We start from the raw sequence: 27578 nt of genomic DNA on the forward strand, positions 1-27578 counted from the left end.
TTTCTATTAGAGCCGGTTAACATCCACAACCTCACAATTCAAGTCAATTTAAAATCTTTGGGTTATGATTCAATTCTATATTGATCAATATGCATGGATATGGATTTGATAATACACACAGAGGACAGGAATACCCAGATATTTGTTCAAGAATTCTGTGTTCATTGTTTGTCTTAATTGAGAACAAACTGACTCATACTTTGATAAACAAAAGAATAAAACATTAAAGTACAGTATGATCTGAAATGCACTATTGTGCCTGACTTGAATTCCCAGCACCCACAGTGCCCCCAGTGGAGAGAGGTGTTATTACAATGAGTATATACATGACAGGATTTCCCTGAACCGGAATTGAATCAGTGAAAATAATAATTGTATTGCAGTGATGAATCCCAAACATCTGCATTAGACCTAAATGATAGCCTTTGGGCTTCTGGCTCTGGAGGTGCCATGTATTAGTCACAATCAGACTTCATTGTTTTACCACAGCAGGAAAGCAGCCAAATGATTCAGCAACCGTGACCGCACACTCAAAAGATTCCAAGAAAGTGGAGAAAGGTATGGACCTGTATTCTTGCTTTTTGTTTGAGATGTGTTCAGCTAGGTGGTGGTGTCAGTTGCTATCTGCCTTTGTGATACTACTAATGTCTTTGTATGACAAGCTCCCGGCCATGGCTCGTTCTGTACAGTGTTTTTTTGGTTGTTTCTTTTAATTTATTTATTTTATCTGCTTTTGTCCCTGCACACTTAAAGAATGTATGTTTCATTTTAACAGTTTAGTGTCCCTTTCAGACACGCTGAAATCCAGTGTTCATGCTATTGTACTGTCCTGGACATTGCAGCTGTAAAACGTTTGTGGCCTCTGTTCCATTGTCTCGTTTGGTCTGTTGGTGAAGACATCCCCGCTCGTTTGAACTAAATTAAAAGCCTACATTATGTTTCTACAAACAACTTAAGTTACAGCAGAGAAGTCACCGGCTTCAGCTGTGTCCTCCAAAGCTGAACCTGAGAAGCAGGAATCCAACAAGAGAGTTGAAGGTAGGTGCTAGCATTATTTAGAAACTGAAAGAACTCCGATTCTACAGAGAAAACTGGATGTTGTTTGTATTCACGCCTGGATGCTTGCGTTTTTTTTTTTGCCAAAGCACATGCTGTGACAGCATATGTGGAGATTGTCCTGTTGTGAAGAATCGTTCTGTATTTGTGCCGTGAGTTTTGTCAGATTGTCTGGACATTTTTTTTCTTCTTGGTTGTTGATGAGTTAGAGGTTGCATATTGGCATTTTAAAGTGGATTTCCTTCATTCAGCCACATCCTTTGTTTCTTTATTCATTTTTGCTTGATGACATCGTATGCTTTGGATCAGTCTGGCTTGTTGTAGCTACCTTTGTATACACTTGTGTTTGCAGGATTTGCTGTGTTGTGATTTCAGATGAGAATAACCACGAGCTCTGTTGAAGGACTTGATAAGTTGAGTGTTGAGCTGTCACACCTGTTTTGAATGGGAGTGTGGGTCATTTGCTGTGGTTCAGTGTTACTGTGTATGTATTCGAGAAGTAATCCCCAACCATAAACGAAACATGCACACACACATCCTCACACATCAAACCATGCTGTTCTTTGGTATCTAATGTGAAAGCCCACCAGTAACAGCAATACACATCATCATATTTTACTGATACAGTCCCCAGTTCTTCCAGTCTTAGTCATTCCGGAGCTTGAAAGACAAGAGGCTGAGGAAGGTGGTAATGTCGCTTTGCGCTGTGAGTTCTCCAACTATGGACTCCCAGTTGACTGGAAGAAAGGAAATCGGCATGTCAGTTGTGGAGAAAAGTACCAAATGAAACAGACAGGATTCTGTTAAGAGTTACAGATCCATGATTTGAGGTATGGAAACACAGAAGGCTACTCATGTTGCTCAGAGAACACAATAAACACAGCCTCTTGAAATATATGGAATAATGGAGATTATGTTATGATTTTATTCTCCATCAAATCTTTTATTTAAATCACACATATTTTTTTTTTTTTTTACCTATTTCTGTATCTCACAGTCGTTTTTAGAAAAAAAAACTTTCTTGACCGTGTACTGCAGATAAACATCTGGTGAGGTCTTTGCACTTATCAGCTGCCCTGGTTACTGTCACCAAAGAGCCACAAAGTCGTTGAGGGGTTCACTGTAACACTGCACTGTGAACACTTCAAACTGGATGTTTCTGTAGAATGGAGGAAAGGAGAACTTTCTCTTTGTTCTAAGTATGAAATTAGAGCGACACGTTGCCTTTACACTAGCTGTTCGTGATGTTGAGTTACAAACTGTTTTTTGTCGAAGCACCTGAATGGTAGGCTCTGATGAACTGACTGAACACACCAGTTTTACATATACTGGTTATACTAAATAATTTCTCCTCATTTCCTCCTCTACAGCCCTGCCAGCCTTTTTCAAATCTCAGCTGCAGAACCTAAAAAGACAGGCAGGAGAGAGTGTTAGTCTTCGCTGTGAGACCACAAAGCCGGGAGCCAGTGTGGTCTGGAGGCGCAGTGACAGGGTGCTGGTGTCGAGCAGCAAGTATCATCTCAAACAGGAAGGAACCGTAGTCAAGCTTGTGATCTATAATCTGAAGGGAGCAGACTCAGGAGAATACTCCTGTGACACAGGCAGTCAGAGGACCTCTGCTGTCCTCACTGTGCAGGGTAGGAGATGTCTCTTAAAGATGGTCCTTTTCCTTCCTCTTTGGAATCACATCTTTCTGTGTGTCCTACATCACTCAACACTCGGGCATGACAAGCAAGGATCCTTCCTTTGGAGAATCACTTCTTAACCACATTCCCATGTTCGAGTCATACTTCTCCTCCACATATTTTCTTGCTTTGCGGTTCACTTTCTTCACAACACTTGTCGTTTTTCACACAATCAATTTTCTGGCGTTCTTGGTCACTTAGCTCCTGTTTCTGTCTTTACAAACGATAATTCACCTCATACTGCTCTTTATTCACTTTGGCACCACCCTATGGTGCTCTTTGGAAACTACCATGATATTCTGACTAACAACTTGATCGCTAGGACATAGATCTTCATAGATTTAATCACACTTGGTCACATCTGCACACCTAGTCAAGCGCTTTCTCGCCTAAAAGAAACAAATGCGTAACCATTCTGCTGAAATGTATTTGTCAAACAGAGGCGGAGGTTTCCATTCAAAAATTCTTGGAGAGCTGCGTTGTGTACGAGGGCGAAGATGTCCACTTCCAGTGTGTGGTCTCTCATGAAGAGGCACCCATGGCCCAGTGGAAACTCCAGGATGTCCCACTACAGAATAATGAAATGAACCTGATCCAGACCAAGGGCTGTGTGCACAGCCTCAAGCTCAGAGGTGTCACCACAGCTGATTCAGGAACAGTGACTTTCACAGTGGGTAACAATACTTCCACTGCATCTCTGACAGTCAGAGGTAAGGGACATATGTGTGAAATCTCTTGGGATGAGAGTGAAAACTAGCAGTTTTATTCCGAAAGTAACATTTGGACCTCCTCACCCCTTCTTCAGTCTTTGCCATCTTCCTTGTTGGACACCCTCCATTATTAAAACACTTCCTTTTAAGGCTTCCTGGATGCTTTGTGATTTTCCTGTTGCTCCCTTTTTTATTTGACACTTTTTCTGCACTTTAAACTGACTTGTCACCCATTCATCTTAATTATGCACCTCACCGCATCTCGAAAGTCATTGCATGTTTATCCTTTGTTATTGGACCCGCAGTGAAAACCTTTCCCTTCCACGTTTCAATGTATAATTCAAGCTACACGTTGGTCATGTTGGTCAGTATGTTTCCTCACTTCACTGTAAACAGTGCACCGTTCTTACTGGATTCATGACGGATAATCTTTAGTGCATGTGTGTCGCTTTCTCTCACCTGTCTCTCCTCTCATGGTTGTCCTCTCTCAAATATACAGAAGATGTTCAAACAACAAAAGCAAACAGAGAGCTTTTTGTACTTCTGATTGTCAAGAGTGTTATTGTGTTGTATCTTCGAGGTGTGGAAATCCCCTTAACTGTTTGTTGTGCCCATAAACAATAATAAACATGATTTCCTGCATGACTTATTTTTTAATTTGCTGTTGAACATTGTGAGTTTATTGAACTGATTGCAGATTCACTCTTTTAGTATTTCACCAAAGGTTAGTTAAACCAATTATATAACAGATCTTTTCATGTTCTGTTTTAAGCTGCTTGTTGGTTTGGAATATTTAGAACTGTGAGTATAAACAAAGTACGTTTTGGGGGCCTTTTGACCCAACGAACATTTCAAATCGTTCATCCTAATTAATGATGGTCTCCCCGGCAGCCGCGCCCATACTGTTCAAGAAGGAGCTGGAAAATCAAGAGGCCACTGATGGAGGCAAGACCGTGCTGTCCTGTGAGACATCCAGCCCTGACTGCAAGGTGACCTGGCTCAAGGGCTCCGCTGTGCTCACCCATGGGGAGAAGTACAACATAGAGCAGAAGGATGCCATGCACACACTGGTCATACACAAGCTGGATGTGAAGGATAGTGGAGAATATACGTGCGACACAGGGGACAGGAGAAGTACTGCGTCCCTGACTGTGAAAGGTAACCAAGCATCGATTCATTTCATCTCTGTCTCATTTCCTCGTCTCGTCCCGTCTTCGTCCTCCCTGAAGTTCATTTAATATTCGTCCATCCTGTTAACAAGTCCTGGATCATATCGTCTACTCAACATCTCAACTTCTCTTTGAGTTTTGAAGTATTTGTTGGCACTTTGTTACACATATGGTGAAGGTTTTTTTTAACTAACTATTTGGCCTATGTGTGTGATTTGATTTTGTTAAGTGTGATATTTACAGTAAAATCTTGTTTTCAGAAGTTTGCCAATTAGATGTCTTTAGAATCGTGAACACCGGAGCACTGTATTCAAAGTTATGGGATCAAACTCATGGCATGTAGTATTTAGAAGAGTATTATATGCTTTACCATCTAACTGATGCTTGATGGAAGTTCTGCTGAGCTGTGATCACTGATTCCCCCCCCCCCATCCCTTCACCCTCAGAACATGTGCGCATCCTCAAAGAACTCTGCGACATCACTGTGGCCTCAGGGCAGGATGCTGTCTTTGAGGTTGAGTTGTCACATTCAGGTGTGACAAACTGGGAGTGGTGGCTTGGAGACAACCTCCTCCAAAATAACGACCTGAATCAAATGAGCAGCCATGGCACAGTGCAGCGTTTGGTGCTGAAGATGGTAACCACGGATGAATCGGGGGATGTTGCTTTCGTAATGGGAGAAGAAAAGAGTGTGGCCTGTCTGCTGGTGGAGGAGAAGCCCAAAGGTAAAGCAGAGGACAAGGTCGCTTGAGACAATTCATTCCATCCCCATCAACCACCAAACAGCTTTGTCTTGGCAAATGGAAATCCGCTGGCATCTACATCGTCAACATCCTAACTTGTAGACGTGCTTCCATTGCATTCCATTTGGTTCATTTTAGATTGAAAAAAGAATGCTATCATAATGCAAACACATGTTTTTCTAAAGAGATAAGCTACTGTACTGTAGCTGTAAATTGATTAACTTTTTAACAAAATTGCTGATATTCAGAATAGATTGTTGATGATTTGGTTTGTTTTACTGTAAAATCTGAGCCAGCATACAATAATTAAAGCATGCCTGCATGTGGCCCTAAAGTAAGGAGAAAAGGACTACATATCATTCGTACCTATGTTAAATATAGTTTTGGGTTTCCATATTTACAGTGCTAATACTAGAGAAGCCGCACAACACTGTGGCATTAGAGGGGGAAACTGTCACTCTGGCCTGCACCATCTCCGATGCCAAGGCCACTGTCACCTGGATGAGAAACAACCTGGCCATCCGAGCAGGTCTCAAGTACGACCTGAAGAACAATGGAGCATTCCACCAACTCCGTATCCACAATCTGCAGCCTGAGGACTCAGGGATGTACACCTGTGACACAGGAGATGCACAGTGTGATGTCACCTTGACTGTGGAAGGTAAAGAGAGATGCCTCTAAAACAAAAAAAAAAGATTCAAGATAGTGGACCAAGATTCTTGAACTTCCACTTTCCAATTCATCTTTGGCATCACTATGCAGCAGCAAAACTTTCAGCAAGGCCCTCCGGGGAGTTTGTCATGGTATCTTTAAGGCCAAACTTTTTCCCATTTTAAATTCTCACCAGGTGCCCCAGCGTTCTTCCGTAAAGAGCTTAACAACCAGGATGCGGTAGAGGGTGATGCTGTTACCCTGCACTGCGAGCTGTCTAAGCCAGGTGTGCGAGTTGAGTGGAGAAAAGGAGGCATGGTCCTCCAGCCCAGTAAGAAGTATGAGATGAAGCAGGAAGGGTGTGTTCAAGAGCTATGTATACGGAACCTGGAGCCCGAAGACAGTGGCTACTACACCTGCGATGCAGGAGACCAGCTTACTACAGCTTCTTTGGCAGTGCAAGGTAGCCATCTCATAATGTTGTATCCGTCCTCGGCTGATAAGGTCAATTAAAAGAATGACTTTACATAGTCTTTGTAAACTACAAAATTGCATGTTCTCTTTTTCTGTATGTCTGGTATGACATGTTGTTTGGTCAAGTTGATGTAATGCTGATAATAAGTAAGTAAGTGGCTGAGTGAATGTGTATTTCTGCTCAACAGTTAAAGAAGTCGTCATTGTATGTGGTTTAAAGACTACCGATGTCTTTGTTGGGGAATGGGCCACCTTCTCGTGCCAGCTGTCTGGTAGGGCACCTGGCAAAGTGCAGTGGTGGCTTGATGGCACCTTGATGAAAAACGGCCCATCTTGTGAGATAGGGCTGAGCCAGGGCAACATCCACAACCTCGTTTTAAAGAACCTGGCCACAGATGACTCTGGCACTGTCACGTTCATATCTGGCAATTTAACATCGACAGCCAAGCTGCTAGTCAAAGGTAGAGCTGAGATCAGCCGTCTTCTTCTGTTCAGACCCTGCAGAAATGTATTTTCAGTCCAGAAACGATTATTCATTCTAGTATATTGTAAATATGTTTGATTGATTGTTGTTACTAATCTATGGCTAAAATTTTAATTAAATCACAAGCACAGGAAAATAAAGTGCACCACATTTTTTGCACTTAATAATTGGCCAAATAAGCAAAATCACAAAATGTATAAAAAAACTATTTTCAAATAAAGTGCCATGAATTGTGATAGTTTCTGCAGGGTTTCTGTTAAAAGTTTGAAGTTTGTGATTAGACTAAGAGTGGATAGATTTTGATTTTTTTACTGCTTCATCCTGCATGAGCACCATTGTTTCTAATTCCATCATCCCTGTTAATTCTGGCAGTAAAGAGATTTATGCTGTATGTTTTCATCCCACCAAAACATACATTTGGGTGCAGCACCACATCAGAGATGTATCAATGTAGTGCAGAGTTACATTTATACCCAAAAATCTAAACACGCAAATTAGGAAAAACATTTTCAGGAGTCAATTTAAATAAGAATATTGTATGATATTGTTTGGCTCCTTTTTTGATTACCTTGAAGACTTTTCTTCACACAGTACTTTGGGCTGTTGAAATGATGACTCAATAATCACAATTATGTCTCAATTTTGGGATCACCATTATTTGTCAATACATCCATCTTGTTAACGCTTTTAAAAGATACAAGCAATGTTGCGTTGTAATGTAGACTCATGTGTAAGGAAAAGGAGCTCCAGTATTAGCAACGGCTGCATCTGCGTGTTAAAAGGAACCAATTAAGGTGGTTTGTCCAACTTATCAGGATGCTTCCTGAGTGGCTCCCTTGGGAGGTTTTCTGGGCACAGCCAATCAGAGGCAGACTCTGGAGTGGTCCAGGAACTTCCTTGTGAGATTGTGTATATCTGTGGAAAACCTTGCTTGGAAATGGGATGGCTACAAACTGCAGGCTGCCACCTCAACCTGATTGTAAAAATGAGAAATTGAATTGATAGATGAAGTTTGATACCACCACAGTGTTTAGCACTGTAACCTCTGAGCAAGAAAGTTTTGGAGTTTACACTATTGGCCCCCCACATGTTCTGTTGACAGCTGGACCCCCTTGCTCCTTGTCAGCTTGGATGGGGTCTAACCTACTTGTGAAAGTAGAGGACAAGCTCATAAGCAAAAATTGTATGTCAATATATTCTTAAAACAAACATCAACCAATCAAAAAAGATGACTTAACTTCTTTTGGTTGTAAGAATCTGCCTCTGCTACCGGTTTATTTAAGAGACCTTTGTGATGGTAGATTTGATCAGAGTCCTTTAGCTCATTTAAATTATGTTTTACATTTGGGTCCCACACTAAAGCTCATGTTGCAAACAATTCTCTGTCTTCTATACGTCTCCACCTAAACCCGATTCTTTGTTAGACCTTCCCTGATTGAGGTCCATTCACTGATTGTTTATGACTCTGCGTTTGAATAGTTGCGCCTGATAGGCCTACATACGCATCCATGGAGGTTTACAGCATTTCAACATACTGCTGAAATGTTGCTTTTGCTTTAGTAAGCATCTGTTGACAAGAAAATATTGAAAACGATTGAGATACTAAACACTTTGCAGAGAATCCCATCTATCTTTGCATTGTAACTACCCTAAATGGTAGACATTATGTGGTAAGAAAAGATAAATTAAACTTAAATTTGGAGGCATTTAATGGCGATGTTGTATTCTTGAGTGATTCTCATCTGACTTCAGTCACTAAAGCATGATCGTGATTATTCTATGATTAAATGTGCAGCCCTAAGTTAAATTGCTCGTTTAAAATGCTAAAGATGAAAAACACATTTTGGAATTGAAGTCAACCTGGTGATGTAAAGGAATGATCCGGGTTTGGTTGTGCAGAACAAGTGAATCGTTAAATAAGAACAACAGAAATGTTGCATTCGGAAAGTGCTGCTCCACCCATCCATCCATGCAGGCAGGCTGCTGTTGACTTTTAGTTTTGTATTCACCCCATTCATACTAAGTCCTGCCCCTAACCCCCAAGCACTAATCCCCAATATGCCAATCTGTGAGTTTGGCATTTTGATCCACTTATCTCCCCACCCTGCTTTCTCAATTGTGAGCATATCTTAGCCCTTGATTCTCACCATTACCATGAACCTTGACAGTTCGGCTTTTTGACCTCCATTACAGTTTACATATTGAGAGCATATAGACAACACAGTGATCACAGTGAACATTAGATGATACATTTGAAGATATTCTATCATGGTGCATACAATTTGTCCTGCACACTCCACAGATACTCATTATTGTTCAAAAAGGATCATCATTTTTGCTCTTGGAGGTTATAAAGCCAACATGTCATTCGGCATGTCCATCACTTGTCTTTATATTTTATAGCCAAGCCCTGACTTGAATTTATGACCCCTGATCCAAACCTCAGATCCCACAGTTGAAGTGGTGAACGAGATGGAGGACCTTCGGGTGGTCGAAAACCAACCGGCTGAGTTCATCTGCCAGTTCTCAAGGCCGGTCAAGGCTCAGTGGAAGAAAGACGGGCAGCCATTGCAGCCTGACGGCCAAAGGGTGATGGTGGAGCAGGACTGGAGTGTGGCTCGCTTGTACATTAGCCACGTGTCAGCTGAGGACAGGGGCACATACTCCTGTGAGGCACAGGGGACCTGTGTGGTCGCTTCACTTCATGTGGAAGGTGAGCTTCTTTCCACATGGAAAGAGCATCCACCTCATGTGATCCTCCTCTGGTCCTTCTTATCTTTGAACTATGTGTTCGAACACACTGATCAGTTGGTGATCATCTCAGTCTTTATCACCCTTGTTGACAAATCATTAATGTGACTCCTCCTCTCCAGTCCGTACACGTTGTTTTAACTGTGCTTTCTTTCTCCATTCTTCTCTTTTTCTGCAGCCAAACCCATTGACATTGTGCAGGGCCTGGAGAACGCGGAGACCTTCGATGGAGGCGAAGCGCTGTTTGAGTGCGCCCTCTCTCGTCCTGAGAGCAAAGATTGTTGCTGGCTCCTTGATGGGAAGCCCGTGAAGGAATCCCCCAATGCAGAGATCGTGTCATTCGAGAGCGGCCGTCGCCATCTGCTTCTGCTTAAAGAATTGCGAATGAAAGATAGTTGTACAGTGACCTTCAAAGCTGGTTCAGCATCCACATCTGCACAGCTCTCTGTAAAAGGTGAGTCACCTCAATGCTTGTATGAAGAAAGTTGCACCCGTGTAATATCTTTGCCTGCATTGCCAGGTAAAAGACTTTCAATGAACGAAATGAACGTTTTCATTCTGTGGATTTGTCTTTTCAGGCTGGCAGCTGGATGTTGTGAAAGGTCTGGAGGACAAGGTGGCTGCAGTGGGAGAGAAGGTTGAGTTTTGCGTTGAGCTCAACGAGCTGATCCCTGTGGCAGAAGTAGCCTGGTACGCTAATGGGGTTGAGCTTAAGCCCAGTGACCTCTGGGCTATGAGGGCTGACGGATGTTCATACCGCCTTGTCCTGCGAAAGGCACCTCTTCTGCCACAACAGGAAATCACATTTGCTGCTAGAGATGCTCTCTCTTTGGCGAAGCTCACTATCATCAGTAAGTCTTTGACAAACACCACTGCTAGGAGGCATCAGTGTCATTGTCTAAAATCTTTTCCCAAAAAGAAAAAAAAAAAAAGTTAGATTCGGAGTTTATGTCGAAGTGTATCACTTTGCTGTATATTAATGTAGAAGAAGCATTCAACTTTTGCTTCTTTCCTTCACACCAGCTGTGCCCGATCCTCCCGAGGACCCAGAGGTCCTCAGTAAGACCAAACAGTCAGTCACCCTCTCTTGGTTCACACCTCTGCATGATGGAGGCAGTCCCATTCTGGGCTACAGAGTTGAGATGCGGCTCGTTGACAGTGCCCTCTGGCTGCCATGTCACACTGAACCTGTGTGCAACACGGAGTTTGTCGTCGAGAATCTAACCCCAGGGAGCGGCTACAGGTTTAGAGTGGCGGCAATCAACAGAGCTGGGACTGGAGAGCCGGTCGAGTTGCCTCAGACTGTGCAGCTTGGTGAGTTGATGTGTTAATGTATTATATGTGTTGGTTTTGTCATTGTTACAAAGGCAGCAACTAATCAGCCCAGGTAAGACATTGTTTGTTTATTGGAAGGGTATTTTATTTACCTTGTAAGTTCTCTGTGCCGGAGTCTCCATCCTACTGAGTTTGGGATCAATAAAGGTTTAAATTCAAGTTTTAAACATCAACTTTGGAGTCACTTGGAAATGTCATTGATGTTACAGGTATTGAGACGAATCAGGTCGAGACTGAGATACTGGGGCAGCCAAATCTGCCTCCAGAAGCTGCTGACGATGCTGATCTCCAGGAGCTGTGGGAGGAATCAGTGAAGAAACGACGCATGAGCAGAGAGCCTACTCTGGACTCTATCACCGAACAACCTGAGGAGGTCGGTAAAGGTGGTCAAAAGAAAGCCGAACAGAAGAATTTAAAGGAGCCTGAGAAAGTGGAAGTAAAGTCAGTCGAAAAGGTGCAGGCCGTTGTGCCCAAGAAGCCGTCAGAGTCCGCCTTGATCACCAGCTCTGAGGATGAGTCAGGGGGCTCAACACTTGTGTCCTACCTCAAGAAAAGCAGCAAGACATCTGTCACTGCAGTCAATGAGTCAGAGACTATGACCACCGAGAGGTTCTTTGCACACTTCCAGATGGCGGATCAGAGAACAGTTCAGCAGACTGAGGTAAAAACAGCCACAGTTCAGAAGACTGATATCAAACAGGTGTCTTCGGAGGAGACTGCCATAATGGAGATAAGTAAAGAGGATGAGCCTGAGCTCAGAGAGGCTGCCATTAAGATTCAAGCTGCCTTCAAGGGCTACAAAACCCGCAGAGACATGCGCCCTGTCTTTAAAGATGTCTTCAAAGACCAGACCAAAGAACCCAGTGGCACCATCCATCTAGAATGTGTGGCAGAAGGGAAACCTGATAAGGTGCAGTGGCTGAAGGATGGCGAACCACTGACAGATGGAAAGCACCACCACATCGATATCTACAATGATGGCACTTGCTCGCTTGTCATCACTGCGGTCACCACAAAGGATACCGGGGTTTACACTTGCGAGGTCACCAACAAGTTTGGAGTCACTTCTCACAGCGGTAAGGTCACGGTAGGAACAGCGAGAGAATCATCGGGGCGCCGACCTCTAACAGTTGGCTACAGTGCAGACAGCGAGGCGGAGAGCTCGTCCGGTAGCGAGATGGATGAGTCTCTGCGGCAGGCAAGCAGACGTCTCCGGCGCCTGCTGCGCACGCGTCTGCCACCAGATGTCGAGGAAGAACCCTTTGTCAGCGCAGACGAAGGCGACCTGCATCCGCCAGATCCTCACTCCTACAGAGAGGACGACGCGTACATCTACATTCGCTTTGACTCGTGGGGAGAGGCTGAGGTCGCCTCCAAGAGGTTTCAGGAGATGTTTACAGTCCATGGGGTCCCTGTGGAGACCACCATCCTTGAAGCAGGGCCCCTCAAAGTGGAGCTGAGAATCAGAAAGATGGGCTACTCACAAGATGGAACGCAGACCCCCACACAAGACAGACAGCCCCCTGCATTGCTCGCTGGAGGTGCAGGTAAGAAACCTCATAGAATTGCCCTTATACCCCCATTATTACACTCTGAAATCTTTAGCTGCAATTTATTAGTTGCTGCAAATGCTTCATTACCTTCATTATGACACTGGTGTACATAATGTCTTAGCTCACTGTGCCTATCACTAAAGCCATTCTCCTTGTCACTCAGCTGCCCCAGTCTTCTTAACAGAGTTGCAAAGTCAGGATGTTCCGGACGGGTATCCTGTTAGCTTTGACTGCGTTGTGATCGGCAAGCCCCCGCCAACCGTTCGTTGGTATAAGGATGGCAAATTGCTGGAGGAGAATGACCACTACATGATCAACGAAGATCAGGAGGGCTGCCACCAACTTATCATTACCACTGTGCTGCCCACTGATATGGGCGTGTACCGTTGCACAGCGGAAAACAGCAGCGGCATTGCGGCCACAAAGGCTGAACTCAGGGTTGACAGTGAGTAAAAAGTACATCACATGACAACACGTTTGTTGTACACATAATGTATCAGTGAGTACTTTGATTTGAAATGGGGTCATTAATTACCAATACTGCATTACTTTATGTTATCCCCCCCATAACTCTGTCCATCAATCTCCTCCATCAGTGTCTTGCAGCTCTGATTATGACACTGCTGCTGATGCCACAGAGACATCTTCCTATGTCAGTGCCAAGGGCTACATGTCCAGGTGAATTTACAATACCTATGTTTTATGCTGCTTAGAAAAAGTTATCAGACACTCATACCGATTTCCTCATGCCTACTGTTCACACTCCTCACACAGGGAAACCGAGACATTTGAGTCCGTCGCCGAAGACGATCAGCTCCCTCAAATTGTGGACGAGCTTCATGACGTTCATGTGTGTCCTGGTTCACCTATTGCTAAGATGCAGCTAAAAGTAAAGGGTAAGTTTATCACACAGAATCAATGGTTTAGTCATTAGTGGCAGTTAAACAGAGCAGATTGTGACAGATAAAATGAGTTGAGTTTTTAAACATCTTTCCTTTCCAGGCTTCCCCAAACCCAGAGTATACTGGTTCAAAGATAGCCACCCCCTGCGACCTTCAAAAAGGATTATGTTGCTGGCGGAGAGAGATGTTCACGGTGTAGAGATCCTGGAGGTGAAGAAAGAGGATATGGGGGAGTATTCTGCTTACATCAGCAATGCAGCTGGTTCAGCTTACTCCTCTGCCCGGCTCATAGTTCTGCGTATGTATGCGAATGCCTCAATATGTGTCGACACCAAAACATCAATAGATAAGGTTTTTTAAATTGTACTTCAGATATTTACAGATGAATTAACTTCGGACTTTTTTTCATCAGGTCCTGGAGAGATCATGCCTCAAGATAAAATAGGTAATTTGACGATTGTTTTACAGAATTAGTAGAGGTACAAGCACTTCAGTAGAAATAGTAAAAGTCACTGTGGGGTTACGTCATATCTTCACAGACCCCAAGGTGCCTTTGGTGCCACCCCGCTTCATCGAAAGGTTCAGCAACAGGAAGGTGAAACAAGGGGCTAGCATCACTCTCTCTGTCAAAGTAGAAGGTGAGGTTTTTTTTTTTTTTTAGTGTTACTTTATTAACTGCCTTTATACACCTACTGTAATCTGAGTATCGTTTTGTATTGTAAATTTACGATACTCTTCTTTACGTGTTTCAGGGTCTCCCACTCCTACGGTCTCCTGGCTAAAGGAGGAATCGATGGAAGATGTTCTGTGGATCAAACCTGAGACGAAGGGATACAAGATAGCAAGCTCAGGGCGCCAGCACAGCCTCATCCTGATGGATGTGGGCACAGAATACACTGGTGCCTACACGTGTATCGCCACTAACAGGGCGGGACAGTCAATCTTCACTGCCCAGCTCGAGGTTGAGGACAGTAAGGAAACCAAATTCATCTCCAGACTCTATACAAACATCATGTTAACATGAAGTCTATTCTTAAACTAGGAGACACAAGTTACAGTAGAGCTCTAATTGCTTTGTTTTTCATGGGCTCGCTTTTAATTACATGTATCTATCTCCCCCCCTCTTCCCCTAGCACAACAACAAAAGAAAGAGACCAAACCCTCGGAGTAAGTTTCAACACAATTTGAGATCTAGATTTACATGAACATACATTTGACAATGACTGTACTTTATTTATATGAAATACTTCATATCTCATTCTCTCCAGGATTCTTGGGATAACAATTAGTCCTCCAGAGGACGAGGCGAGCAGAGGAAAAGGTGAGTCTTCATCGTATATCTGACATAAATTATTTGTTGTACAAAAATAAAACATGATTTCTGTTTCTTTCTTCTGTGTGTGCTTTAAGAGGGTAAAATGCCCTTCCTCGGTGAAGTAGGTTCAGAGGAATTCCTCATGAAACTCACCTCCCAGATCACTGAGATGGTATCAGCGAAGATTTCCCAAGGTAAAGCTATTCTCTGGAGAACTCTGTCCACGCAGGAATCTATTCAATTCTTTGATTTGAATGTGAAAGAAGCAGTATTATTCACCAATAAGCTCCAGTGTAAAGAACCTCAAACCGACTTTTTCAAGTGGTTCGAAAAACTGAACTAAGCCTCACTTTATATAACCAGACTCGTTTGAGTTAAGTTGAAACCAAAATAAAGCAATGACGGTAACTGCTGCTGCTTTCAGGCTTTTGTCTGCATGCTCATGTAAATAGTTGTCAAAGATATGTTTTTGTTGATATATTGTTTTCATTGTTTTGATTTAGTGTCTAGTGCATGCAACCAGAGCTGAACACAAAGACAAATACATCAGCTAACGATACCAAGGTTCTGTCCTACACCTACGGATCTTGTATTTATATGCCAATATCCATTCACAGATATTACTGCATATAAAGGAATGAGAGCTGCAATAAATACAAGACAAGCTGATAAAAATGCATAAAGTAAACAATCCCCACATTGTGGTATCCACATTGCTATTCTTAAGAGTTTTGTAACATGTCTGTATGGTTTGGCGGAATTCAGTGAATTTCTTCTGATGATTCAAGAATTGTAAACATAGTTAAATGTTGATTGTTAAACTCTTGAATTGTAATTCACTTGTCTTTAGTTCTGAGACTGACACCAACCTTGTCAAACGTGTGTCCACATAGTGCTCTTTCAGTGCTCGATTTTTAAGCATGTGTTTTTTCAATCATCAGTTTAAGACCATATATAAACCTCTCATCTCTACTTAGAGAAATCATTACCCATACCCATACATCCATCAGTCAAACAACCCGACAAATAAAACTCATCCAATCATGAATTTGTTATTCAGACAGCTTACAGAATCATGAAGTGCTCCAGTGGATGAAATCTTGGCCCAAAACTACCAGTATGTATCCTCAGTGCCTCGATTTAAGCTACATTTCTCCATCTTGATATTTTTTTGTTGGGTTTAATGACTAAGCAGATAGCTCTGAGATACATTTCTAGACAGGACTATTATTATTATTATTATTATTATTATATCTTAAGGTGCAAATAAAACACTTGTTGTTGTTTTTTAATAACACAAAAGTAATTCTCCCCTTTGCATGCTGCCTATGCTTCTTTATAACTCCTAATGCACTGACAGTCCGGCCTTTTTTAACATCGATTTGAATGTTTTTGAAATGACTGTGGAGTCTCACAAACCAGTAGCTGTTCTACATGTTCACATACATGTAAGAGAAGAGCTCAGATAAAAAATGTAATCTGTCATGTAGCTTTTTTTTTTTTTTTTTGCATGTTATAACAGACTGACCCTGCTTTCATAAAAGCTTCTTTTCTATGTTTTGGTTTGTGTTTATTTTCTTTACATCCTAAAATAGTGGGGCTCTAATCAACTTGAATCTTCAATGAAACACATTGTTTATAATTTTGATGTTTAAAGGATCTTAACTCATGTTAATAAAGCACCATTAGATGGCAGCAGAGAGTCTGTTTTTACTTGAAATGTCACTGTGGGCTGACTGGTCATGGTCCTCAGCCGAGCTCTGGCAAGCTGCGTGAAGTGGTTAGGCCTACTATTAACCATTATATCGAATGACATGTTGTTAAATGTCAAATGTATCAAATAAAAAACACAACTGTCATGTGCTGTAACACAAAGCTTTTTATAGGACATAACATTAAGTAACCAACCAAAACGATGATTTTAAGGGTACATACTCGAGTATTGACCTCACCTCTTTGCATCCTCGCTATCTCAGCTTCCTTACGTGTACCAGGCGCTGACAGTGATGATGAGACCAAGACCCCAACTGCTTCACCTCATCACGGTCGCTCTCGTCCTCCCTCCCTCATCGCTGACTCATCCTCTGAGTCTGATGAAGGAGATGCACGGGGAGAGGTGAGATGTAGAAATTTGATGTTGGATTTATGATAATAAAGTCTGAATGATACGCTGACTGACAAAAAAAGTTGACGGAGGAAGTCAATAAAAAGCCACAGGCTGTCTTATCTGTACCTTTATGTTACACCACAACATGAACTACTACTGTCCAAAAAGCAACGTAAAAGTAAGTTCAGACGTGTAGTTAAATTTAAACTTCTAAAAATAAAACATGTTCAGTACTCTTAAAATATAATTGGTTAAAATGTTGGACTTCAAATGAGATATACAGCGATGATGCAATTTTAATCTCAGGCAATAACGTGACATTTTCACAAAAAGAAAAAAAAAAGTCCTTTCTAGGTTGCCAACAATTGTGCATGAGTAAGCAGCTGTACATTACACTTTATGATGTGATCACCACATTATGTTCATGTGTGCTGTCATTAACATTCAGTTTGTACTTTTACAGATGTTTGACATCTATGTGGCGACAGCAGACTACAACCCCACCATAGCAAGCAAAGAATCCATTTCTCTAAAGGAGGGACAGTATGTCGAGGTTCTGGACTCAGCTCATCCGCTCAAATGGTTAGTCCGGACCAAACCTACCAAAACTACACCATCCCGCCAAGGCTGGGTCTCACCTGCCTACCTGGACAAGAAGCTCAAAGTAAGTCTTAAAGCCAAAATCGCAAACGTAACACAACATGGAGTATTTTAATCACGTTTATAAAGTCAAAAACAAATTCTGAGGCCTTGAAACGGTTAATAAGATATTGTCAAAATGTGTTTTTTTTTTCCAGCTCTCAGCTGATACAAGTGACCTTCCAGAGACGAGTGTAGAGGAGGTTACTGAGGGAGAATACAAGAGGAAGTTATTGTAAGTGGACCTAAACTCACTTAGCATTATGAGATCTCCAGGGCATGTCATAACCAACTATGATTTTACACTCCTAGCCAACTGATCCAAGACCTGATAAATGGGGAGTCAGAGTTTGTGAAAGAGGTAGACTTCTTCACCTCGCATCACCTGAAGCATGCAGAGAGCCCTGATGCTCCTCCGGATGTTAGCAGCCAGAAGGACACCATATTCAGGAACATCGATGATATCAAGTCCTTCCATAGCAAGTGAGTTCTTCTTTTCATCAGATATTTAAAAGAGGAAGAGTCTCAGTGTTCCACATCAACTCCTTTCTGTTAAACGTGATAAAGACCAGTCACGCTCAATGTGAGATTTTCAGTGCATTAATATCTCAACAATGATCATTTTTAAGGACATTCCTTCCAAAGTTAACCGACTGTGACACTGACGATGACGTGGCCATGTGCTTCCTAAAGAACAAGGAGGGCTTTGAGAAGTACCTCCAGTATCTTGTTGGCCATAGTCTGGCTGAATCTTCTGTCAGTGATAGAACTGTCCACCGCTTCTTCAAGGTAACACCACCGCTGTAACCTCTGACCTCTGGTTTCCTGGGGTTTGCCACTAATTAATTTTTCAAGCCTACTTTAAGCTGTTTTGTGACCCTGCACCACGACAATTAATTCAATATAACAACCTTCATTCCATTGTAGGAGTACACTGATAAAGTCCAAGCCAATGCGGACCCTGCAGATCCCCCTGTACGCAGCATCAACGCCGGCCTTCAACAGCCACTGGAGAGGATTCAGAAGTACAAGGCCATCCTCAAGGTTGACAGCTTTCGACACAACAATATGCTTTAGCTTTTCAGGTTCAGTCCTTTGCATAACTGACAGGAAACACACGTGTTGCATGGGAAGGATTCGGACCCGCATCACTGTTGCTGCAGCTCTAACTGAAACGTTTTCTCTGACATTTGCAGGAGCTCATTCGAAACAAGGCAAAAAATGGCCAGAACTGCTGCCTACTGGAAGAAGCATATGCCATGGTGTCTGCACTCCCTCAGCGCTCCGAGAACACACACCACGTGACCATGATCGAAAACTACCCTGCCACGCTGGACGCGTTGGGGGAGCCGATTAGACAGGTACCTCGAGTTACTGTGGCCCTCTCTGTTACTGCAGCATTGTTGTGTTTGTTTGATGACGTGTGTTGATGCGTTTTTACCTTTGGAAACCAGGGACCCTTCCAGGTGTGGGAAGGGGCTCCAGGAATCAGGTCATCCTCTAGAGGTCACCACCGCCACCTATTCCTGTTCAAGAACTACTGCATCATCTGCAAACCAAAGAGAGACAGCAACACTGACACACAAGCGTATGTCTTTAAGAACATGATGAAGGTGAGACCTTTAATGTGGCTCCTCCCTTTTTGTTTCACAATAAAGCGTTCGTCTGTCGTCTCCTCAGAGCCGCAGCTTAAACTGTGTTTTTTTTTTTTTTTTTTTTTGTATTCCTCATCCTGTCGCAGTTAAATAACATTGATGTCAATGAGACGGTGGAAGGTGACGACCGAGCCTTTGAGATCTGGCATGAACGTGAGGACTCTGTGAGGAAATACACCCTGCAGGCCCGGACTGTTACCATCAAGAACTCATGGCTGAGGGACTTAAGAGAGCTGCAGCAGCGATACAGCATGCCTGCATGGAGTGAGGGGAACACTCTTCTTTCCCTGCATCTTATGCTCTCTTCTATCAGTTAGATTGTGTCTTACTTACAAACGTTTTGTGATGAACCTCCTTTACAGGTCCTCCTGACTTTGATGAAATCCTGGCAAACTGCACAGCAGAGCTAGGACAGACTGTAAAGCTGGCCTGCAAAGCCACTGGAGTACCCAAACCGACAATCACGTGGTACAAGGGTACGCCACTGGATCCATGTTTTTAAAATCATGTGCTCATGAATCGTATTTTCAGTCATTTAAAAGTGTTGATACATGCTCTTAGGAAAGCCTAACCTCTTTATACGAACAGAATCAAATGCTGATTGTGTTTCATCAGTACATTGTTTTACTCGTTGGATGCAGACGGACGCGCTGTGGAAGCAGATCCTCATCACATTATCATCGAGGACCCTGATGGTTCCTGCACACTGATCCTGGATAACATGACAGCAGAGGATTCTGGTCAGTACATGTGCTTTGCCTCAAGCTCAGCCGGCAACGCGAGCACGCTCGGAAAGATCACGGTTCAGGGTAAGCAGACACTTCAAAAAAATAAACCCCTCCAGTATCCAAGCGGGATTGAATGTATTGACTTCTTTTTCTTTTTTCCCAGTGCCTCCTCGTTTTGTGAATAAAATGAGGAATGCTATATTTGTTGCTGGAGAAGACGCTCAGTTTACCTGCGTCATACAGAGCGCCCCCAGCCCCAAGATTAGGTTTGTAGGGGGACACGTCGATACATTTAGAAAATATTTCACTTCAGTTCAGGAATTCCTTTTCAAACGTCCACTGCTCTGTCGTTTATTTCGTCTTCTCTTCTCTGCTTCTACAAACACTGTTCCAGATGGTTCAAGGACAGCAGGCTGCTGACTGACCAGGAAAAGTATCAGACCTACAGCGAACTCCGAAGTGGGGTTCTGGTCTTAGTGATAAAAAACCTGACAGAAAGAGACCTGGGACACTACGAGTGTGAGGTTGGTCGACTTTCAAAAATAAATACCACTTTAATCTAAAACTTCATTGAGGGTCATTTACATTAATATTCAGAGGGTGGGTAACTTGATTTTCATCACATTGCAACAATAAATCATCTTTACATCCCAAAAAAAAAAAAAAAGAAAATCCTGCCTTCTTTTTCCAGTTGTCCAACCGCCTGGGAAGTGCTAAGTGTGCAGCTGACTTAGTTCTCCCCTCTGCTGTGGCTCGTACTGGTGAGCAGGCCATCACCATAGAAGGTAGGAACAATGATGTCCTCTTTAGAAAACAGAAACTTTGGATTCTATTAAAAAAAAAACCCATCAGGATCTTAATAACATGGTCCCTAAAGAAAGGGTTAAACGTTCATCCTCCGACTGTGTTTGTTTCTTCCCCTCCCTGTACAGTTACTGAGCAGGAGACAAGAATACCAAAGAAAACCATCATCATGTAAGTGTGTCCTCCAGCTAAAAAGCACCACTGTTGCCTTGTTGAACAGCAGGCGACGATGTCATCATTAACTCTTGTGTGAATAAAACGTCCCGCCCTTGAGATAACGTTCATTACAAATAAAGATTGATTGGTTGGTTGAATGATCCTGCTTATCGAAAGATCAATTAATAGGAAGGCCCTTTGCTGCGATGTCCTTTGATCATCTGTGTGCATGTGTGTTTGTTTCCTTTGTGGGGCCCCGCGCATGCCCTGCTGTGTAGTATTTAAAGCCCAAGTGCAGAGGATTCTATCACAGGGTTGATGAAAAAGGATGGGCTGTCTTCACCAGGGTGCTGTCTTCTTTTAAGCACTGACTTTATCACTACAGCTCCTCTCACAGGCTTCATATTTCCTACACTTTAGTCCTGCAGCGACAGACAGAGTGCGCTTGTCTTTTCGCTTTTTAACTTTCCCTTTTTCTTTGCCTTCAGCGAGGAGACGATAACCACTGTGGTGAAGAACCCGCGGATGAGGAGGCACAGGTCCCCTGGCTTGACTCTCGCCGGTGCCCATCGCTCCGAGACATCCACCCCAGAGCCCCCTACATCCAGGCAGAGGAGGATGCCCACCGCGAGAAAGACCACCATCCCGACCGTCTATGTGACTGAAGCACAGGGTGCTGAAGCCAGAGTCGTAGAGAGCAAGCCCCGGTGGGTGGAGGTCGAGGAGGTCATTGAATATAAAGTCAATAAGTCCCCGAGGCTGTCGAGGAGGAGAAACATCTCACCTGCAGGGTCTGATCGTTCGGCCACTCTGTCCCGACCAAGAAGGTATCACCCTGAAAACCCGAACGCCAATAACTCAAACAACAAGCTGGTAGAGCAGGCGCAGGCCCAGCTGCAGGGAGACGTCGGCAGCCACCAGCTCTCCTGGGAAGACGAGGACGGTCATGTGACCTCTGACCCTGTCCCCGAAGAGCCACATGAGCTCTCCTCAGTCCTCGCTGCTGCTGCTGGAGACGACAGCGAAGACCAGGACGATCAAGAGACTGTCATCTTTGTTCCAGACGAAGACGACGATAATCAGCGCTCACCTGGGAAGCAGGAGCCCACGATCCTGACACAAGGAGGACGCGTCCTCACCCTTGAGGACTTGGAGGATTATGTTCCAGAGGAAGGGGAGACCTATGGCTCCTCCAGCACCCACCGCCCTCCGGCTGAAAAGCCCTGCGAGATCTCCGTGCTGCAGAGGGAGATCGGCGGCTCCACGGTGGGGCAGCCCGTGCTCCTCAATGTCGGGAGGCCCGTCGCAGTCCAGAGGCAGAGGAGCGGCTTCTTTGGCCGTTTCAGGGAGCAACTCTCCGGCAGCCTGTTCTCATCTGCAGCCCCGCAAGCCAGCGGAGTCCAGTCCAGCGTGGAACGGCATGTCCCCATCCAGGTGAGCCACGCCAAGCTGGAGGTGAAGCCTTCATATTGCTCAGAGGTGCAGAGAGTCGAGGGAGGGAAGCAAAGCTTTAAAACCAAAGTGTCGACTCAGACCTATGGCTACACCTCGGTGGGAAAATCAGTCAATATTCAGATAGGTCAAAATAAATAGTATCTACGGTAAATATTTAAATGCGGCACCACAAACCCTCTTAGTCTTAAATAGGGACATTTCAGCTTAGAAGAATAACACATATCCAAACCTGACGTGTAGTTACGACATTTGACAGACCATTCCCTTTTTGAAGCTGCACATCAGAGAACTTGGTTTTTTTGCAAGCAATGTAGGTTAAACTTTCTCACTGTAGACAAAATGAACCCCAAGAAGTGCCAGATTTATGACACACGCAGTCTGTCGTACTGATCGACAATCTCTCCTCGTGATTTTGACGTAAATTTCAAGAGACTTTCCTTTATTTTTTTTCATACTGTTAGCAGAGCATAAAACCTCGATCTGAGACTATGAACGGATTCAGACATTAGGTTTAGTGGCGAATCGTTCAGCAATGGTTATGTACTATATTAAGGTACAACTATTTAATGGTTTGACTTTTATACCTTTCAAGAATTGTTGCCTATCACACTGATGCAGTTTAAGGTTAACAGGAGCGTCAGTGTAGTTAAAGAAGTCACGTCTACCTGTTGAAAGTTAAATCAAGTGTTCAGCACTGATAATGACACATTTACAGCAGATCTTTGTTGACCGCTGTGGTGTTTGGACTGATGGAAGATTAATCAAGATGTGCGGTGGAATTAGATCACCTTTCACACAATCAGAATCTACTTCTGGTCTCAGTCGGCTGCTTATGAAAGATTTGTTTTGTTGAGTAGCTTATGATTTTTATTTTTTTTATTTCTACAAGCAAATCATTGAGTAGTGGAAATGAAAACCAGTTTCACATCCGATGGCTTTAGGTGGGTGAATTTAACATGATTTGTTGTAAAAGAAAATATCCTCCATCGATTGTGAACTGAATGTTTTCCCGCCTTAACATTTTGTCTTTCTCCTTATGCAGTGAATTTACAGAATCGCACATACTGACAGATTTATGTGTAAGTGATAGACGTTTAGACGAGTGCTTGCATGTTTGCTCCGAAGCAGATTTATATCCTATTTAACCGTAAATAAATATTTGTGCGACTGACAGAATGTTCTAACTTCTCAATGCAGTCGAATAAGAAACTTCTCAATGATTGCCCTTTGTTGGAGTTTGTGTTGTTTTACAAGAATCATATCAAGTATGAAGATGTAAGCACTAACACGTTGTAACTGCTTGTACTGTACATGTGAAGTTTTTGGAAATGTGAAAAGTAATGTGTTAAATCTGAATCAAATAAATGTACGGCAAAAAAAACAAATGAGTGAAGCCAGTTTCTTTCACCAGTTCTTATTTATAGAACAACACACAGCACAGTCTTCTTCCACTACTGGATTGTAACAAATGTATTTCACCTTTAGCAGACTGTGGTACTGTTGGAGGTTTTATGGATGAAAGGCATACACAATGACATCTTTTCACAACACTCACATTAAGCAAGGGTCGGTTAAATGGTACATGGTAAATCAAATCAGATGACTGCATGCATCTAACTGTCTATGAAATAATCTTTACAGAGTGTAAATGTATTTAAGTCCACAATTTAAATAATAACAGAAACATTTCTGCAAAGGACCAGCACTAAAAAAGTGTTTAAAAATGCTGAAGTATGTTTTCACTCTGTTTGAGAGAATGTCGTCAATAGATAAACGTATCAAATCACAGTGACTAACTTTTTTTCCCCCATTTTAAAAAGGACTTTGCAGCTCGATCCAAAAATCAGATCCCGCTTCCACATGACCATGACCTGGATGACTGAGAAACAGACTTTTAGTGTGTTTCATTCTAAATAAAAAGTGAACATTTAGTTTTTTCTTCAAAGTTAAATTAAGGTCATTTTGCTGTACAAGTGAAGCAACAACATGATAGAGTGACAATAAAAAAAAATGTACAACTTCAAAGTAAACATTACATTTGTTATTTTAGAGCGGTGTTCCTCGTGACATGCTGTATCCTTGGTTTGTTTGAAGCAACTGTTTCCACATCTATCCTGGGATTAAATCCTGCTGAAGCACAACTTTAAACACTTACATTGAGTTAGCCAGCAAAAAACATTGATCATTTACAACAACCTGGAAGAAGATACCCTGGAATAGTTTATTGAATCAGTAAAGTTATTGTCAATGAACCTCATGAAAGTAAAAAGCCGCCATAGTTTTAGAAATCAGTTGTAGAACTGGACTTCACACAACTTCACACCCTTGATAGACTGGTTTGCCCACATAATGGAATGAGTTTTATTTCTCCGCTTGTGCTGTTTCTCAGTTAACTCCGCCCTCAAACGCACTTAAAAACAAAGCCTCACTGTATCAGCAAGTATTGTTAGAGTATGTTTTTGTCATACTAATAAAAACAAAAACATGGAAATACTTGTTACCCATTAATAATAATAATAAAAAAAAAAATCCACTTCACATTCCTACATATAATTTGGTAATAACTCCACCTGAACGCCATGTCAAATCTACATCTCTATGAGTTTCTTTGTTAAGGGACGTCTTCACAGACCAGCTGAGGGAATGTTCACGACTTGAGAGGAGGTCTGTGATTTTGAGAGGAGTGGTTGGACTGGATTTAAAAAGGAGCAAGGATACTGCGGTATCCTACGAAGACATGTTGATGTGCTTGACCATATTTATTTCCTAGAAAAAAATGGAAAAAAAGTATGAATACATAGGTAATATTTGAAAAACAGACAAATCTACAACAGCGTATTACAAAGAGCGAGCAGTGTGCACCGGTTCAACACCGTCTCTGGCTTGAACGCCTCCACCGTGCAGTAAGAGCCAGTTAAGGGAGATGGCTTTTTAATGTTTGACTTGTAATCCATAATACTTTAGCTCATGATAAGCTAAACTAAGCTAACCTGAAGAATACCTTAGACGTAATGCGGGGTTACTAACGTAGCTATCAAGTGAATTAGCCTGGCATGCTAACACTTAAAAAAATTGAACGCATCCCTCGAGTATTTGGTTTTAGCTTTCAAAATGGCTCATTTAGAATCCGAAAACTGAAAAGCTTGTGAATCCTTCTTTGCAAACGTTGTCGATGCTCAACTCGTAGCATTCGTTTGGTTTCGAGCCTTTCAAGTTGAGCTCCGAGTGCTGCACAAGTAACTCACCTCAAGGAGAACTTGTTTTAACTGCCCGTGAGCTTCCTCCAAACCATCATTAACAATGACTGTGTCAAAGAGTCCTTCCTCTTTGCCTAGAAGGAGATAGAATAGTGTTCAGATTTATCTTTTTACAAGCTTGGTTTTATTACATTCTAAGCAGACAAACAATAAATACTTACTGATCTCCATGTCCTCTCTGGCTGCATGTAAACGCTTCTGGAGGCTCTCCTCTGACTCGGTTTTTCTGCCTCTTAAACGGTTTTCCTGAAACGACAAAGATCCACAAAGGGCTGATTTAACAGAGGGCGGAAACATATGCATACATTTATTCAGATTTATTTGTGGGGATTTTATCTTGTTGGATAAGACAGTGGATAGAGTATGAAATTGGGGCGAGAGTGGGGAATGACACGAGTAACCCAAGTCAGACTTGAACTAGGGCTGTCCACTTGGAGGAATGTAGCCTCCACCCATAAGGGCATGACCTCGACCTTCTGCACCCAAGGGCGTTCAGAAATATTTCAGGCGACCAAAAAAACCTGTACCAGCAGGTAGAACAAAGAGAAGTTGAGGCGGCATCCAGGTACTCCTCTGGCAGTGACACACTTAGTGCTGTTCGGTTTCGTGATGTCATGCAGTGTATGTGCTTACCAGAACCTCCATGGATGGCGGCTGGATGGAGATGTAGATGGGATTGAGGTCGGTCCTCTTAAAGCTCCTCACACCCTGCATGTCAATGTCAAGTATACAGATGAGGTTCTTGGCCTGGATGTCTTGCACAGTTGCTTTACTCGTCCCGTACATGTTCCCTGAAAAGACTGTGTGCTCGATGAAGTCTCCATTTTCAATCCCTTTCTCCATCACCTCTCGTGTGACAAAATGATAATCTGAAACCCAAGAAAAACATCAGCGTGAGGATTACCACAACTGTGATTAAGACATTTGATTAAGGGTTGAAAAAGAGGCGAATGTTGTACCTTTGCCATTCACTTCTCCAGGACGAGGCTTTCTTGTCGTTTCTGAGGAGTTAAAAAGACATTTGTGTCATAAACGGTTGATCTGTTTATTAAAAATATTCACAGAGGTAATTTTCTGAAGACAAAGCTAATGATTCATCTGATTGTGCTGACCAATACAAAAAGCTCCTGATTGAAGAGAACAAAGCCTAAATCAACATGAAATACTTAGTGGGACACTCACGGGAGACGCTGAAGCCAAACACGCTGTCATATTCTTGCATGAGCATCTTCAGCAGCGTGCTCTTCCCCACCCCGGATGGCCCGTTCAGCACCACAGGCCTTGGTCCAGCCATAGCTAAAGGCGAAGAAAAGCAGAGAGGAGAGTTTAATGAAGGAGAAACCACTCCATCTGAGCCCCATCGGCTTCCCAAAGAAACCAGCCTTCACAACATTTACAGCCGGCTATAACATGTTTACACAAGTGCAAAAAACCTCTCAGAGGAGAGGCAATCAACAGAGCTGTGCGGTTACCATGGTGACACTCAAGGAAAAAAGAACACACTAATTGGAGAGCCCTTACTCTGCTTGATGAAAGGGACAGGAGAAAAATAAAATCAACAGTCTGAGGGGACATCACGCCTTTAACATTCAATGTTTAAATTTAATATGCAGCCGTCTGACACTCACAAGCTTATAAACTTTCAGAGCGAATCTTTGTTGAACTGCTCTGTCAACATCTTAACTGTCTCTACGCTGTGATGTAATCCAATCAATCTTTCTTTTTTCATTGCCAGTTATTTCTAAGGATTAAATTAAACTATTAAACCAAAAATGACTGTATAATTTCTCCTTACCGTTTCCTCAGTGCACACGGAGCTCGAGCAGACAAGGACATGCAAGTGGGGGTGAGTGAGAGTAGCTTGTTTGCTTAATGCAGGAGGGAGGAGAAACAAAAGAGGGCAGGGCCGAGTTTTTATACGGCAGATTGTACTCTAATTAAAATGTGTA

At 42.8% G+C, this 27578-nt stretch overlaps 2 protein-coding genes across 7 annotated transcripts in view; one reads left to right on the forward strand and one right to left on the reverse strand.

Annotated features, from left to right (window-relative positions):
- obscnb (obscurin, cytoskeletal calmodulin and titin-interacting RhoGEF b) overlaps positions 1-24674 on the forward strand; it is a 50599-nt gene extending 25925 nt beyond the window's left edge. For 4 of the 6 annotated variants that reach the window (XM_079347854.1, XM_079347855.1, XM_079347856.1 and 1 more), the window contains 31 exons: positions 9902-10177; positions 10302-10574; positions 10747-11037; positions 11268-12605; positions 12775-13056; positions 13208-13289; positions 13386-13507; positions 13614-13811; positions 13926-13958; positions 14053-14151; positions 14266-14484; positions 14647-14680; positions 14782-14834; positions 14924-15022; positions 15889-15945; positions 16805-16944; positions 17399-17599; positions 17733-17809; positions 17887-18057; positions 18204-18363; positions 18502-18618; positions 18771-18935; positions 19029-19187; positions 19316-19493; positions 19592-19705; positions 19871-20038; positions 20121-20223; positions 20352-20481; positions 20649-20742; positions 20890-20932; positions 21406-24674. In XM_079347854.1, coding sequence (XP_079203980.1) covers positions 9902-10177; positions 10302-10574; positions 10747-11037; positions 11268-12605; positions 12775-13056; positions 13208-13289; positions 13386-13507; positions 13614-13811; positions 13926-13958; positions 14053-14151; positions 14266-14484; positions 14647-14680; positions 14782-14834; positions 14924-15022; positions 15889-15945; positions 16805-16944; positions 17399-17599; positions 17733-17809; positions 17887-18057; positions 18204-18363; positions 18502-18618; positions 18771-18935; positions 19029-19187; positions 19316-19493; positions 19592-19705; positions 19871-20038; positions 20121-20223; positions 20352-20481; positions 20649-20742; positions 20890-20932; positions 21406-22510 — 6581 coding nt within the window. In that variant the 3' untranslated portion in view covers positions 22511-24674. Of the gene's footprint in view, positions 1-489; positions 559-957; positions 1039-2426; positions 2694-3181; positions 3452-4342; positions 4610-5066; positions 5346-5766; positions 6025-6210; positions 6478-6676; positions 6950-9418; positions 9686-9901; positions 10178-10301; positions 10575-10746; positions 11038-11267; positions 12606-12774; positions 13057-13207; positions 13290-13385; positions 13508-13613; positions 13812-13925; positions 13959-14052; positions 14152-14265; positions 14485-14646; positions 14681-14781; positions 14835-14923; positions 15023-15888; positions 15946-16804; positions 16945-17398; positions 17600-17732; positions 17810-17886; positions 18058-18203; positions 18364-18501; positions 18619-18770; positions 18936-19028; positions 19188-19315; positions 19494-19591; positions 19706-19870; positions 20039-20120; positions 20224-20351; positions 20482-20648; positions 20743-20889; positions 20933-21405 lie in introns of all 6 variants that reach the window. The other 2 variants (XM_079347852.1, XM_079347853.1) reach the window with 2 other exon arrangements.
- Positions 24675-24721: 47 nt separating this feature from the next.
- Positions 24722-26923, reverse strand: LOC306826506 (guanylate kinase-like; the record flags this gene model as incomplete). The annotated part of the gene is made up of 6 exons (XM_079347858.1): positions 24722-25138; positions 25618-25703; positions 25791-25875; positions 26263-26498; positions 26589-26630; positions 26812-26923. 6 exons carry the CDS (start codon positions 26921-26923, stop codon positions 25100-25102), a joined length of 600 nt encoding a protein of 199 aa, XP_079203984.1. The 3' UTR covers positions 24722-25099.
- Between the last annotated feature and the right edge of the window lie 655 nt (positions 26924-27578).

This window comes from Symphodus melops, assembly GCF_947650265.1.
Source record: "Symphodus melops genome assembly, chromosome: 7".
In the NCBI taxonomy this organism is placed as follows: Eukaryota; Metazoa; Chordata; class Actinopteri; order Labriformes; family Labridae; genus Symphodus; species Symphodus melops.